The sequence below is a fragment of the Haliotis cracherodii genome, unplaced genomic scaffold (assembly GCF_022045235.1).
Source record: "Haliotis cracherodii isolate W230 unplaced genomic scaffold, xgHalCrac1.p SCAF_12, whole genome shotgun sequence".
Taxonomy (NCBI): Eukaryota; Metazoa; Mollusca; class Gastropoda; order Lepetellida; family Haliotidae; genus Haliotis; species Haliotis cracherodii.
Genome location: NW_027266267.1, coordinates 22,931,451 through 22,946,870, shown reverse-complemented (window position 1 = coordinate 22,946,870; position 15,420 = coordinate 22,931,451). Strand labels below are relative to the sequence as shown.

Below are 15,420 nucleotides of genomic sequence, written 5' to 3'. Positions count from 1 at the left end.
CTGCCAATAGCCCTGTTCAGACTGACCCACCCCCAATTAGACAGATCAATTCAAGTGAGTGAGTGAGTTGGGTTTAACGCCGCTTTTAACAGTATTCCAGTTATATCACGGCGTGTCAGCCAAACGTGGGAGGAAAGCCTGAAGTGATGCAGGACTCAGACGTTTACCACTTCGGTGAAACCCACGAGCACAGGTATGGTGCTGACAAACCTAGAAACATAATCGGGGCGAAGCGGGATTCACACCCACAATCATAGGTTTCTGGCGTGCCAAAGGGACGCAACTCTGCACAGCGAATCGCCGCGCCTAAGACGACTGGGCCACCCGTGCCCCCAGATCAGTTTGAAGAAATGGTTGGTGTATGGTAATAGCTAGACTGACGTGGAAATAAAGTTATCTTATTTAATAATATATATCTTCAAAATAGTAAATCAAAATGGAGCCCAGAAGCCCGAGGCAATCTACACTTGCCAAGTCATCCTAGAATTGAGTTGGATTATCATTTATAGAAGTCGCTGTTGCCACTGTGTTTGATAGTCCCGGGAACTACTGATCCTAGTAAATCCAGTGACAATAAGGATTTCTCCCAGTGACTGTGGTGAGGTCAATACAATTGTACATCTAAATACTTCGTGATTCTTACTGGTCTGCACGGAAGAGTTGTATAAAGCTTGGATATAATTGCATGGACATTGGGTACTAAAGTTCATCTAATGCCTGTTTTTTCCAGTACTCTGAGTATCTGAGCAGTAGCTTGTAATATCGACAGTGTGTGTCCTAAACAAGCGTTCGTCACACATTTGTCATTCTCTCGCCACACATGAAGCTCTGTAATCTTTGACATCACTGGATTGATTAAAAGCTCGATTTCTTATCGTTGTCAATTATTGATGCCTACAGTCTCTTGAACCCTGTTTACAACGATCTTTCACTTGGAATTGACGACCTTGTCTTTCTTGTGTGACATTCAGTTGAATGATTACAAATTTTGTCGGAAACGACATGTTGGCAGCGGAGCTGGAACTCGCGTCGGGTGGTTTGAGGGCGTGTTACATCAACCACGCCCACACATACGATGTTGTGACATCAACTATTAAATATGTTCTATTATGTTTATAATCCTTATGTGCTTACAAAATAGTGTGTGCGATACAGCATTACATTATTTTACCTAAATGAATGACATGTTAAAGTAATTAGATAATTCAACTCGGTAATATATTACTTGTGAGATGAGGACAAAAATAACAGACGGTGGTGATATCACAGCGACAATAGCCTTGGTTATGCAGATGGGAGCCGTGCCTGCTAGACTGCACAGGTAGATGTGTGCTCTAAGTGAGGGAGTGAGTTGGGTTTAACGCCTCTTTAACAGTAATCCAGTTATATCGCGGCGTGTCAGCCAAACGTGGGAGGAAAGCCCGAAGTGATGCAGGTCTCGGAGGTTTACCACTTCGGTGAAATCCACGAGCACAGGTATGGTGCTGACACACCTAGAAACATAATCTGGACGAACCGGGATTCGAACCAACAATCTTAGGTTTCTGGTGTGCCCAAGGGACGGAACTCTGCACAGCGAATCTCGGCGCCTTAGACGACTGGGCCACCCGTGTCTAAGAGTAATCCAAATACATGATATATAGTGAAACTAAGTAGTAATGCTATCTTTGGTGGATTCATTTGAATTGCGGGGATTCAGGTGAGTGAGCGATTGAATGTTTCTTTAAAGCTGCTGTTAAATCAAAAACAGCGAGATCAGTAACACCAGCAGGATGAGCAGCTACAAACACAATTAGCGATCTATGATTCACCGGTGAGCCTGGACACTCGACCATCTTCATTCGGCTCTTGCATGGTCAATGAAAATATGATTTTCGAGGAATTCCGGTGTCTAGATTTTGTTTGTCTGTTTGTTGTTCAAGGCCGCTATCAGCGGTATTCCGGCCATGTGACCGCGGTCGAGTCTGGACCAGACAATCCAGTGATTGACATCATGAGCATCGATCCACGCAATAGGGATACGAAGACATGCATCAACCAGGTCAGCGAGCCTGACCATATTATACCTCGGGTCATCACAGTGTATTGCGTAGTAAATGATAGAATTGTATTCCACACATGCACACGTTTTGTGTACTATTTACAGATTTGTCCAAGTGTATTGTATTACTAACGCACCAATAAATTAATCTTTCACCTTAATATTCTTCAGAAAACCAACGTGCTTAAGTTAGTCAAGTTAATGATGCCTTTATGATTTGAACATGTCTGATAATAATACCAACACGATAAGGTTTTCCTATACTTAATAAAGTCACATTTATAGTGGACCAAACCGGTGCTTATTGTATCCGTTGCTGTTGGCATTAGGTTTCCTGCAATCACCCTATTGGAACCCGGGTTAGAAAAGGCACCCATCGTTTTCTAGCGTGTCGCAAGAGGCAAGTTGAACTACATTGTTAGTCGGGTCAAGCTCAGTTGTCCGGCTCGGTGAATTGGTTAACTACCGTATTTCCTCTATTAGACGCCCGGGCTTCTATTTATTTCGGACAAGCCTTTGACCCGGCGTCAATTAGAGGACCCGGGGTCTATTGGAGGCCCGGCTTCTATTAATACCCTGGACGAGAAAAGGAGTCTTCATTATGTAATTTAGGTCCCAAAAAGGGATCATTAATTGTATCAATTGATCGACCCGGCGTCTATTAGAGGCCAGCTTCTATTTTTTGCGCTGAACAATTGACCCAGCTTCTATTAGAGGCCGGCGTCCATTAAAGGTCCGGCATCTAATAGAGGAAATACGGTACTTAACTTTTTGATATCGTGCCCCAACGTTGCTCAATAAGACGTTTATCAATCATTGGTATATGTTCCAATTTGCAGGCCGTCGTTAAGGAGCTGTAATATTCTTGCCGCTGCGCAATTAAAAACAAACACACATATTCTCCCATATCTCTGATCTTCATTGATTTTTTTGTAGATGGGCCATAGAAATGGCCGTATTGATGCTATCTGAATGCATCGGTTTACAGTCACGTATAACACGTTTCTTAAGTAAATGTGTCTGATGATCAATAAATTCATGATGAAGTGTCTTTGCCGTGTTACAATGGCGTGGTTTTTTTCAAAATACTTCAAGGGCGTTGACGCCTTGTTCATCGTGATGTTGGTAACACTGAAAGATGCCAGAAGGTTCTTAAGTTCTTTTAGATTACCTCTTTTCTATATTATTGACGAAGTTAATGTCGAACAAATATTAGAATAGATATGAGCACATCGGAAATTCATGGTTACATTCATTTAGAATATTGAATTTAACATTTAAACAAGCATCACTGTACTGTCACATTGATCGCTAGAATATTTTAAGGCATTGGTGTTTATAGAGACATTAAGGATTTTTTTATCTCAACAAGAATACGGTGCTTTTCCTTTTTCTGCACAGTTTGAAATGTACGGTTCAACGTCATTTCAGGAAAGTAAAACATAAGGATCCCGGGTAAGAATAGACGAACCCATGCTTGTCGTAATAGGAGACTAAAGGGATCGGTAGTCAGGCTCGCTAACTTGGTTGATGTATGCCATCGTATATCAAATTCGTAGATCGATGCTCATGATGTCAATGACAGTATTGTCTAGTGCAGACCCGAATTTGTCGGGATATAGCTGGAATATTGCTGCGTGTGGTTCTAAACAACAAACAAACATTTCAGGAAAGTAAACCGACCAATATTTACTGAAGCGTACGTAATGGTTCTTGTAAGAATTGGCTGTGATGGACAAAAATGCATTACCCTCTGCTTGTCATTGTGGGAAACTGTTTTATACACATGCCTGAATTCAACGTACCTTTAGAAAACTACTAAATATTTTTCGTGACTATACTCATTGATACAACACATTTCCCGCTAAACCAAAAATAAAAACACACTTTGAACAAATTGATAATTGAATGAATTTCCCATTCGAGTAACCAGAAGTCCATTTACCAAAAATGATCATCGTCAAAGAACGTGATTGATTATTGTGGTGTTGAAAGCGGCAGTGAAATGGCCTCAACATACCGCATGTGACATGTACCATGGTTTATAACGATATAAAGATGGCTTTTTGCTGACGACAACATTATAGACAGTAGGGTAGTGTTCGGTTCTTTCAAAAAGGCACCAGTTTACCACTAGGCCTGTCTTTGTGTCAAGTTTGGTGAATAAATATTCTACGGTTTTCAAGATCTGCTCTAGAAGGCAGCACTACCGCCATTTTCAGTCTAAGTCAAAGTCGTTGCTATGATAACTGGAGAGATAATCTTTTCAAAATCCCAAACTATCAAAAGGCACCAGTTTACCACTTGACCTATCCATGTTGGTTAAGATATCTCTCATGTATTTTTACTTCTGTTCGGGAAACAAAACGTGACAGGCGGAGAGCACCCGTTCCTATACCTCCTTCAACTTCGCGGCGGTGGGTAATTAAACAGGTGCAGTCATTGGTGTGTCAGGAGATAAACGGACTGTGTTTTTATTTCAGAGCAAGGTTACCTGTTCATTTATCCGTTATGAATTTAAACGTGCAGCATGAAATACTATGACAAAATTCAATGCAAACTGTTTTAGGTCCGCAAAGATACCGAGTGAAGCGGCATGGATTAAGTGCATTGTTTGAATGGGTTGTCGATTTTAAAGCAGGAAACACCACTAATAACCTTTCGTCAAACATTGGTGCTTTATGCTTGAAAGCACAGTAAACAAGCTTCGCAAGGTTTAGTTCTACTGCGCTCGTCACTATGATGACCTCACGCCGATCGTTGTGACGCGGAAAATATGGCGTCATAATCGGCTATAGAAAAACGCCAAATTTCAATTCCCTGATGTCTCTAATACCCTGTTCACATGCCAAAATATACACACTTGAGTATCTTTACATAAGGAGTAAATTTGCACATATAAGCAAAAGTAAAAATACTTTGTGTTCACATGAAGAAAGTGCTCTGTGTGCAATATATAATTTATTTGCTGATGTAAGTTTCAGAGAGGTTCAGTCTCTGCAACTCATTCACTCACTCGCTCTTAAAACCAAGATGAACAGGCTACTTTTTGTGAACAGAAGACGAGATTTTCCTATATATCTATGCACTGGTTTAGTACTGGGTCTTACTCATGATAGAAAAGTGTGGGTAAAACAGAAGTCCAGAGCCTGGTGTAATGACATCGTGAAAGGAAAGCTTGACAAAGGAAACATTTTACTTCCTTTGTCAGGAACCGCAGGAATCCCTGTCCAATGGGTCTGGACCAGTTAGGAAACGTTTGGACATTGGCCATAAAGTAGCTCACAATACTTGTGTCCGACCAGGAGATGAGGGCCCTTATGGGTGAAAATCACATTTAGATTTCCCATTATATTTTGAAAAACACATTATATTGGGAACACTAAAATACAATTCACAAATTTCAATTCATATTTATTACAGAGTTACATGGCATCAATTATGAAGACTCATTTTCAGATTTACAACTGTTTATGTATTAATTGCAGTTTTTAGATATTATGTCGGATAAATTGAATGTAGACATGAATGCGGAAATGTTTTGAATAATGTTTCTATTAAATTCTTTTGTACAGTCCACACGCGATTTTTACTGAAGTAAGTTGACCTCAAACGTCTTTCGTAATGACGTCCCAGCACAAATGTATCCTAGCACCCATAAGGCCCATTTCTTTCTGCTGTGTCGCAATGATGGTAATGTGAAAGAAGTCCTGGTCACAAGGGACGGGTACACTGTCATCGATTCTGGTTACTAGACTAATTGCGGGCTTTTATTTATGAATCTCTGATAGTTTGAATATTTGTTTCACTCTACCATTGCCTTTAATAAGAGGCGATAACAAAAGGAGTAGAAGTGTTACATGATTGAGACCGATCTCCCGTGTATAGTTTTACAATAACGATAACGTAAGAGGTTACCAGAATAAAAGATATCATCATTCCTGTTGTGAAGTGTGATAGTCACTTGAACTAGTGAAACTATTTTTATCAGTTTCCTGAGATGACCTATGGTGATGGGGTGGGGTGACTGCATCTGATCAAACTGACACATACTTCCTGTGTAATTCTAGCCGGCACAGGCACATTTACAAATTTAGCCTCTGGTGCTGAACGACTGTGCAGATGTATTCAGCGCAAGTTTTCGTTATTCATGTCTGCGTCATCTGAATAATCCCTAAAGCCTAGACACTACAATATATAGGACCATAGACGTTTTTTCTGTAGCAACTATCACTAAAGTATTTATTAAACTCCTCTCATCCGAAGCATGACAAATAACCTGTCAGAATACTACAGAGACCACAATTGTTACTTTGTTAACATCATCAGTCTTGTTGACGCCAATAAAAGGGTCGGGTTCTGATTGTGATGCAAACAGATGATGGTGTAAATGGACACTGTGAATAATTCATTATATTGGAAGTAATATAAGCATTAGTTCAGTCATTTCGATTTTCATTTTGAATGTAGAGTTCATTAAAGAACAAAGGCTAGAACAGACAAACCAGCCTCAAAGCATGCGGAACGACACGGCAATCAGTGAACCTTATCAGGATCATACGTAGTCATCTCTGGCAACGTCCTGGAGCGTATTCTTCTTTGGAATCTGCAGGGAGTCTATGTTTACTTGGCTTGGTTATTAAACTTCGAGATATCCGGACATTCGGGTTAAACGGGTATGACGGTGTTTGTCTCAAACAGGAACGAACCCCCTGACATGCACAGAATCCTGGATGACAAGAACTCAATTATAATTAACTCTGAACATCGTTTAAGACAATGTCCCAGGACCTTTGTACATGTACACCTGTCTACCGTCATACTGATATTTGTGACATCGAAATAGTGTGTCTCGCCCACATTCCTCAATACTGATAAATCAAGCTAGTTTGACCTGACTGAAAATATATGATGACCCTAGCAGGCAAGGTGAAACATCAGTCATTATGTTATGGTTCAGGAACCTCTGGCCTCAAAACCTTTTTATTTGAAGGGGCTGACGTGTCTTCTGTACGGCGATCGTGTCCAATCATATGTATAATTTATCATGCTGAAACCAATATAAGCACCCAAAGGACGAAACAATATGTTGAGCAGTCCTGGTCATACGGAAACTGTGTCTGCACGTTTGCGGGTTGTGAGAAGGGGATGAAGGGGGTACATCCTGTTATTTGGTGGCAGCCGACTTAATTGGCGGTCCGTATCTTCCTAATTGGCAAAGTGTTGTTTTAGCTACCTTCCTTTTATAGCTGTAATACAGTTGTTTGTCTAAAACGTGGTTGTATATTATGACACCCCTGATCATTGGAGCACAGCCCTGTGACATCAAGAAACCTTATTCTACCATGACAAACGTTCAAGTCTATGTTCAGTACACCCACAAATCTCAGGACAGTGAAAACTTGGTTCACGAAGGTCATAGATTTAGAGTTAAGACGACAAATGCAGATCGAGTTTACAGGAGATGCTTCATCAAAGATTGTCCAGCTACTTTAAACGTCCACTGTGGACTTATCACCAAGTATACCCGGATCGACAACTATGCTGCTGACCCACATAAGATGGCTGTTGACAATTTTTTCATTGCTTTGAAAACTAAAATCAGTGAGGATATAACCTGTTTTTGCAATATACCAGGAGGAATTAAAAGGTACAGATTTGAAAAATAATATCTATAGTCAAATTTCGGTATGATCACCTAGAAACGGACTATGGCCTCGCTGACCCTGTTGTTGCCACAAGACTGACTATGTATATAACCTCTATACTCGTATACTCAATACCTAGAAACGGACTATAGCCAGACCCTGTTGTTGTCACAAGACTGACTATTTAAAGAAGCCGACGTTATTTATCTACAAACACCTGGAGTCATCACTAACTTTTCCGTGAGCCACTGAGACTAATATGCCTCAAAGCTTTTACGTCCAATATTTCGGCAAATGATCGAGACTTGTTCTCGGAGGTTAGCGTTTGAAATTTATAGGACTAATTCCTCAAGTACATAAGATTCCTGATTCCACGAAAATCCTCCTCTGACTGCTGTCGGCGAACATTTTGTAAAAGTCTGTCACCAATAGCTACGTCATACATAAACGGTGTGAAGGTCGCTTGAATAAGTAAAAACAATCGTTCTACAATGTTGTTGACGGTGTCAATATTTGTGAAGAATTTACATCTATTTTTCGTTCAATCAAATACATGATGGATATATACTACTGTTGAATACATAGTCTACCATAGTCCACAAAATACACGAATTTTTTATCTAACGTCTCCTTTTAGAACATGAAATGTCAATGTGTTAAACTCAAGTGGGCACACATTTCCTTTGGGAAAGTCAGCGACCTGACAAAAGTAAGATTCCAACATCAATCGATAATCGATTATTTATGCATATGCGTGCGTGTTTAGCCTGCTTACTGTTCGACCAACTATCATTTGAACTTACGGTGTAGGTGCTTACACAAGAACTGATGATGACAGGAGCGTTCCTAATTCTGCTTTTTGCAACCCTTGCCGCTTCTGAAACATGTGAATCTCTCCATGCAAAGAAAGTTGATGCATATCATGACAAGAGAATTTCCCAGTCAGTAATGTGGACGTTTAACAATCTGACCAAGGCTGAATGTATGAAGGAGTGTCAAAGGGAAAAGTATTGCGTCAGTTTCCACTTCAGTCCATCGGAACCAGTTTGTGTGGCATTACGGGAACGGTTTGAAGGATCCAGCGTTCTCTCCGCCGAGGCCCTTGGCTATCAACTCTTTCAAACCAATAAACGTAAGTTCACACAACGCGAATGTTTTAAGAATATGGAATATAAGGTGACTTAATTGCAGTTTAAGAGCAGATTTGGAAAAGAATAATGCCATGACAACACAAAGACACATGTGTCGTACAGATCTAGTTAACCAACAACACTTTGCTGTGTTATTATTTCGTTGATCATGATATGTACTATGAAGGGAAATGATATGCCGAATGAGGCAGTTCGGATGTGATACTCTGCTTGTTAACCGTTGTCTGGGCACACTCTAGGATGCTATATTCTCACTACAAAAGAAATACTGGTTAAATCATTGAAGTACTGTTATCCTTTATAATTTCTATGTTGTATGAGAGTTAAGATATCCCTTGGCTCTAGGCCTTAAATGTCTCGTTATTAAATGTATCGTAACGATATGGTAGAAATATTGCGGATGTGACGTCAAACTTTAACTCTCTCACTCACTATGGTAGTCAGCCTCTGGTATGTTACAAAATAAATCGATTTTGCATGGACAATTTTCAGAGGTTATCCTTCAATTATGAATCTTAGGTTTAACTGTAACCCTTGAATGATTGTGTGTCATTATGGCCTGTCTCTTTGGACGTCGACTTAAATAAGCAGCATATATAACGTTTGTAACAGTGAGTCAAAAACAATGTGCCAGATATATTATGTGTATGAATGTGTATTGCTTAAATTTTAGCTTTGGCCATAGTAGGGTCAGAATGTGAGCTGGACGTGGACTGTGCTTCCCTCACTAACTCCCACTGTAACGAAGGTGTCTGCAGGTGTGACGCGGGCTACGGGCCGGACGGAGACACCTGCCGCATCCTCACAGGTACTTAGAATGAAAGGGGGATCTGTTGTTTTATCGCTCCCCTGTACATGAGTGTATAACGTGAATCAGTGGGTGGATGGTTTAGTTAGTAACGTGAATCAGTGGGTGGATGGTTTAGTTAGTAACGTGAATCAGTGTGTGGATGGTTTAGTTAGTAACGTGAATGTGTGGGTTGATGACTGAGTGTCGTGACGTGAATCAGTGTAAGGATGTTTAGTTAGTAACGTGAATCAGTTTGTGGGTGGTTTAGTTGGTAACGTGAATCAGTGTGTGGATGGTTTAGTTAGTAACGTGAATCAGTGTGTGGATGGTTTAGTTAGTAACGTGAATACGTTGGTTGAGGATTGAGTGACGTGAATCAGTGTGTGGATGGTTTAGTTAGTAACGTGAATCGGTGTTTTGGGTGGTTTAGTTTGTAACGTGAATCAGTGTGTGGATGATTTAGTTAGTAACGTGAATCAGTGTGTGGATGGTTTAGTTAGTAACGTGAATCAGTGGGTTGAGGATTGAGTGATGTAACGTGAATCAGTGTGTGGATGGTTTAGTTAGTAATGTGAATCAATGGGTTGGGGATTGTGTGTCGTGACTTGAATCAGTGTGTGGATGGTTTAGTTAGTAACGTGTATCAGTGTGTGGATGGTTTAGTTAGTAACGTGTATCAGTGTGTGGATGGTTTAGTTAGAAACGTGCATCAGTGTGGTGATGAGTGACAGCAATTTCAATGAACCTTAGAAATCAGAATTAAGCTATCTCTTGCTGGGGAACATGTACGATGAGTTAAATGTAGATTGTATTCTCATTCCAAATACACGTCTAAAAATTGCATCATTTCGGGTTTCCCTCCTACATTAAGTGTCAACTCAGCTTTATCTTTATCGTGGATTAAATGTATTGTGTTTCATATTTCAGAATGCTCTACCTTCAGCGATAACTTTACCCTGTACAGATCGTTTGTCATCCTGGGCTACGACGTCTTCAGCCAAGGAGCATCTACCTACGAATCCTGCCCCGCGCTCTGCATCAGCAACAACAGATGTAAGTCGGCTGACTTAGACTTTGTTGGTAAAATCTGCTACCTGAATACGCACACATGGCTGGGAGTGGCTGCATCGACGCTGGTTAAGGACAGCCCAATATTTGATTTCTTCCAGCGAGAGTGCCTTTGGTAACTCACCTGAAGTTCATTAATGAAATACTCCATAGCGGAGTTTTTGAATATGATAAAAGATGTAATATTATCCCGAAAATAATGTAATTTCCTCAGTGTTTCCAAAAGGTATTGTTCGTTTAAAATACAGAATCCCTTGAAAACGATGTTTTGTGAAATGAAAACGATTGTTCAAAAATGAATTGTCCAAAAAAGTTTCAAACAAAACTCCAAAGCATATGGTCGGTGATTTGTTCTTCACATAAATATTAAAAGTAGAGCTAATTATATTGTGTGAATATGAAAGACAAATACAGTCAAAACCTACTGTAGACAATTACTCGGGATTAGATTGGTTTGATTTATCGGGTGTCTGATACATCCGACTCAACATTTATCAATCCAAGTAATGAAACAACAACTGCAAAACGCAAACTTTCTGAATCTTGCATGCTAGGTGAATGACTGTTGTATAATAGGTAATTAAGGAGAACAAACTGGCATATCTACACCAATGTGTATATATCCATTTATTCAACTTACACAAATGCTAACTTATCTGAGTAGATTATTAGAAACTTTTTCTCTGGGAAATTTACACCGACACTTGACACATCTGTGCTGGGAGTTTGTCTTGACGGTGAGGTTTGTTTGTCCAAACCGTTATCCAAAGCCATCGAAATTGGTTTAGGAAGAGACTGAAGTCTAACAGATTTAAATCAGGAATATAAGTAGTTCAAAGCAACACTCATGGATTGTAGCCATTGAAACGACTGGTTTATGCACTGGGGCACTGTCCTGACGGAAGAGCACAACCTTTCGCAGCTTCTCACGTCTATTAATCTTTATTTCATCCTGCAATTGTCTCACAATTGATTCTTCGAAATACCAGAACACGAATGCATACTGTTCTCAGCTGATGGGACAGTCTTTGCCATTTCTGGTAGTGGAGATGTCAAATGCTTCTACTGTGTTGATTTTTCTGTCGTCATCCATTATCACAATACGTTGCAATAACCTTTCTGGGTCAGCTTCAAACAGAACTGAATTATCTGCATTGTTACATATTTGTTACACTACTATACATTGATGTTTCATGGTTACCACCCAACTACAATGATTCATGATCGTTACATCCTATTGAAGTGATACTTAAAAGTAATACATATTATTAACAATGGGAAATTGGATAACATTTTACCAACATTTTATCACGTTACATGCTACAAAAGAAATATTACACAACAACGTACCATTTTCCAGTATCTTAAACTAGCCAATGGTCAAATTGATAACACACATCATACATGATCCATGACCAGTATCTCTTATTGTGCTGGTCAGACAGAGTAAGACAAAGGCACTTAAGGACTAGACACCATTATCTGTAAGTACGGCTTTGTTTATCATCCACCGTTTTAAAATCACAGGTATCAGGTATTCAAAGAGTACCATACCAGCTGGGCAGCTATTCTTCTTCAAACTAAACTTCATTCATAAACACAGTTATCATCAATGCCTTACTCAAACTAAATTATGTCTTTCCCTCGAGAAAGCGTCACCAAAGTTCGCAATAGCAACAATATCGCCATTTTACCCAGAAAATATCATTATCTGTAGTAGCTAAAACAGGTATAAATTACGGACGACAGTCGGTCACACATCACTCTGTGGCTGTCACTGTTTAAAATAAATATTAAACTAGCTGTTTTTTAACTGTTTTTTTCACTCAAGGAAGAAACGTTGCTAGCTTGTACTATGTTAAATCGTAGCTATATTCTATTACCCTTGGCAGTACCTGTAGGTGGTTGGTAATTGGAACATGTCCCACTTTGTATAGTTTAGACATTATCTTTGCTGTTGCTGTGAGTAGAGTATGTCAGTTCTGTTTAACCCTCTTGTGTTGTGTACCTTTGAATATGTATGGAAACATATGTATTGTCTTGTGTGAATGTGCACTCGGGTAATATGTTATTCCACCATATGCACATTGTTGTAAGTTGAATAATAATGATGCTACTATGTATCAATCCGTGTCCATCCTTCAACATCATATTCATCTTGTGTGTTAGTATATGCTTAGTACACTCTTCAAAAAAAGAAACGCACAGGTAGATTTTTAGTAAAGTTATTGTACCTAATAAAGTCGATATAGTTAATGTAATATAATAGATACAAAAAATGAAATTTTGGAGCTCGATAGTCACATGTTGTCGTTGTACAAAGGCACTTAAAACTGTTCAGGCCATAAGGTAACGCTGAACTCAGTATCTCATGTGACTGCCCCAGGCAGCAATCACGGCCCTGCATCTCCTCTGCATCTCCTCGGTACACTTGTACGAATTCTGTCCTGCGAAATTCTGCGCCAATGCGTCGGCCAGTTATGGGAGTGTCTACGGTGTGTTCTGACGTAGGCGTACACGTCGATCGAGTTCATCCCACGAGCTGTGTGTAATGGAGCGTTGTCCTGTTGAAACAACTCCCTCTGGCGGTCAGTGATTGAAAGAAGGTGAGGTTGAAGAATTTGATTCATGTAGCAATAAGCTGTCAAATTTCCCTGAACCACAACCAAGTTAGATCTCGTGGTGTAGGATATGGCCCCCCAAACCATGACACGACCGCCACCGAAATTGTCGACTTCACGTACACAATGTGGAGCAAAACGTTCATTTCGACGACGGTATACTCGTTGTCTTCCATCTCTCTGGTGAAGAAGAAATCGTGATTCATCGCTAAACGTCACTCGTCTCCAGTTTCTCAAATTCCAAGGCTGTAAGGTATGGCAACAACGCAATCGTTGCTGTCGATGGATCTGTTGCAAAACAGTGTCGATAATTTGTTCTCTTGGTCGGATTCCAGCCTCATGAAGATGGTTCCTGACAGTCTGGTCCAATATCCTCATCGAACCAGGGATGCGTTCTGCAGTTCCCGTACCTGTGGCATTACGATGACGTAGGTAGAACAGTCGAATGTACCGATTCTGTGCATGGGTGGTAACTCTTGGTCGGTCGGTTCTCAGGCGGTCTGTAGTGGAATTGAACTATGTGTATCGGTCACAAAGGCGGCAAATAGTGCTGTGATGGACGCTGAAGTGGCGTGCATCAGAAAACTGTGATTGGATACGTCCTATGGCGATGTTCCTATCGGCAGCGCTGAGTCTATGGTGGACGTTGAAGTTGAGCGATCAGTATCGACATTTTCGAACTTGAAAAATATTGATAATTGAATGACACAATATTGGCTTATGCTTGTATTTTTATAATCAATATCAGGCCACAATATTATCCAATAACATATATCCATTTTATTCAAACTACATTCTACCTGTGCCATTCTTTTTTTGAAGAATGTATACTAGTAATTGATTATATCTTATATAATAATTGATATGACTCTGTGTCTGACTAATAAACTCACTGTTCAGTCACTCAGGTTTCGTGTTCATGTGTGGGTTGGTCGTGTGTAGCGGTACGTCTGTAAAGCGGCTTGATCCCCTGACTGGCGCGTAAGTAATATTACGAGTGACCGTCACCACCCTTTATGATCCATGGCTGCCAAAAGAGTTGCTCGTGGTGAGCAGTCCTATTTACAAAATATTTGAACCCATTGAACAATTCCGATCTGCAATTATGTTCAACATGATCCCGATGATGTACTCGTGGACATGAGCCTACTAGAACAACCATTGCCAACGGATACACCCTAAAGTATGGCGATCACCATTGCAAACACTCTTCATTTTTTGTGACCGATGATTATGTGGCCCTGACACAATGGTTAGTATGCGTTTTACTTAATTGTGTGTGTTCTGAAATGTTTGATAAGCTGTTGTTTTGATGTCTAACGTACACAATATTTTAGTGGATAATAGGCAGCCATTGTTAAAAGGATCGACGTTTTCATACCCACAGCTTGATTTAAAAAAGGTATCATTAAGAAAAAAGGTCATGATCAAGCAATCTTCAATGTCATGGTAGAATAATTCTTCATCTTACCACTAGTTATAATGGGGTGTCTGTAAAGTTACATAATATTATGTTCCGAATATTTGACGACGTAAATGCGTGACGAAAGCATGCTTGATTAATGCTATTTTGCGCGATATATACGTTACACACCATCACTTGCTACTGTCTTATTACATCCCGTGTCTCTCGGGTGGGGTGTTTTCGTTGGCGATTGACAGTACTAACTTACCATGCAGAATGTAAACATACACCCGCCTCTGTACGACAGGTAGACGCTTTATCTATTCATAATTTGAACAGAGTTTAGTGTACAATGGGCACAAGTTGCGTTACAGGTAGAATATGTCAAGACAATTAAACTCTCTATGCATGCCTCAGTATTCACAGGAGTCTGGAACTAACTATAGGCTTAATCGCTATTGTTGCAGAGATTATCTCGGTCTGATGATCGTTTTTATGAGACAAATACCAGCCGGCAAAGTGAAACATATACACCCGCCTCTGTACGAATCTCACCACAAATGAATACATCATTATACATCTATATTTAGAGTTTATTGATTATGTCTGGCCTAAATTGTTAATGGTGAAGCCATTGTATATTGCTGTATTGGTACAGCTACATTAAGTTGGTGGGGATTCCGGGATAGAACAGGC

The 15,420-nt window shown here is 40.0% G+C and overlaps 1 protein-coding gene across 1 annotated transcript; it reads left to right on the top strand.

Moving 5' to 3' along the window:
* The first annotated feature begins 8,517 nt into the window (after nt 1-8,517).
* LOC139457662 (uncharacterized) lies at nt 8,518-10,817 on the top strand. Its single transcript, XM_071239018.1, has 3 exons — nt 8,518-8,821; nt 9,514-9,648; nt 10,558-10,817. The coding sequence occupies exons 1-3, from the start codon at nt 8,518-8,520 to the stop codon at nt 10,815-10,817; spliced, it is 699 nt and encodes a 232-aa protein (XP_071095119.1).
* Nucleotides 10,818-15,420: the final 4,603 nt, after the last annotated feature.

Bases quoted from the DNA above. Each gene is read 5' to 3' on its own strand.
- LOC139457662 (XM_071239018.1), top strand. From the start codon at position 8,518: ATGATGACAGGAGCGTTCCTAATTCTGCTTTTTGCAACCCTTGCCGCT. The intron at 8,822-9,513 runs GTAAGTTCACAC...CTTAAATTTTAG, and splicing joins ACTCTTTCAAACCAATAAAC to CTTTGGCCATAGTAGGGTCA. The intron at 9,649-10,557 runs GTACTTAGAATG...TTCATATTTCAG, and splicing joins CACCTGCCGCATCCTCACAG to AATGCTCTACCTTCAGCGAT.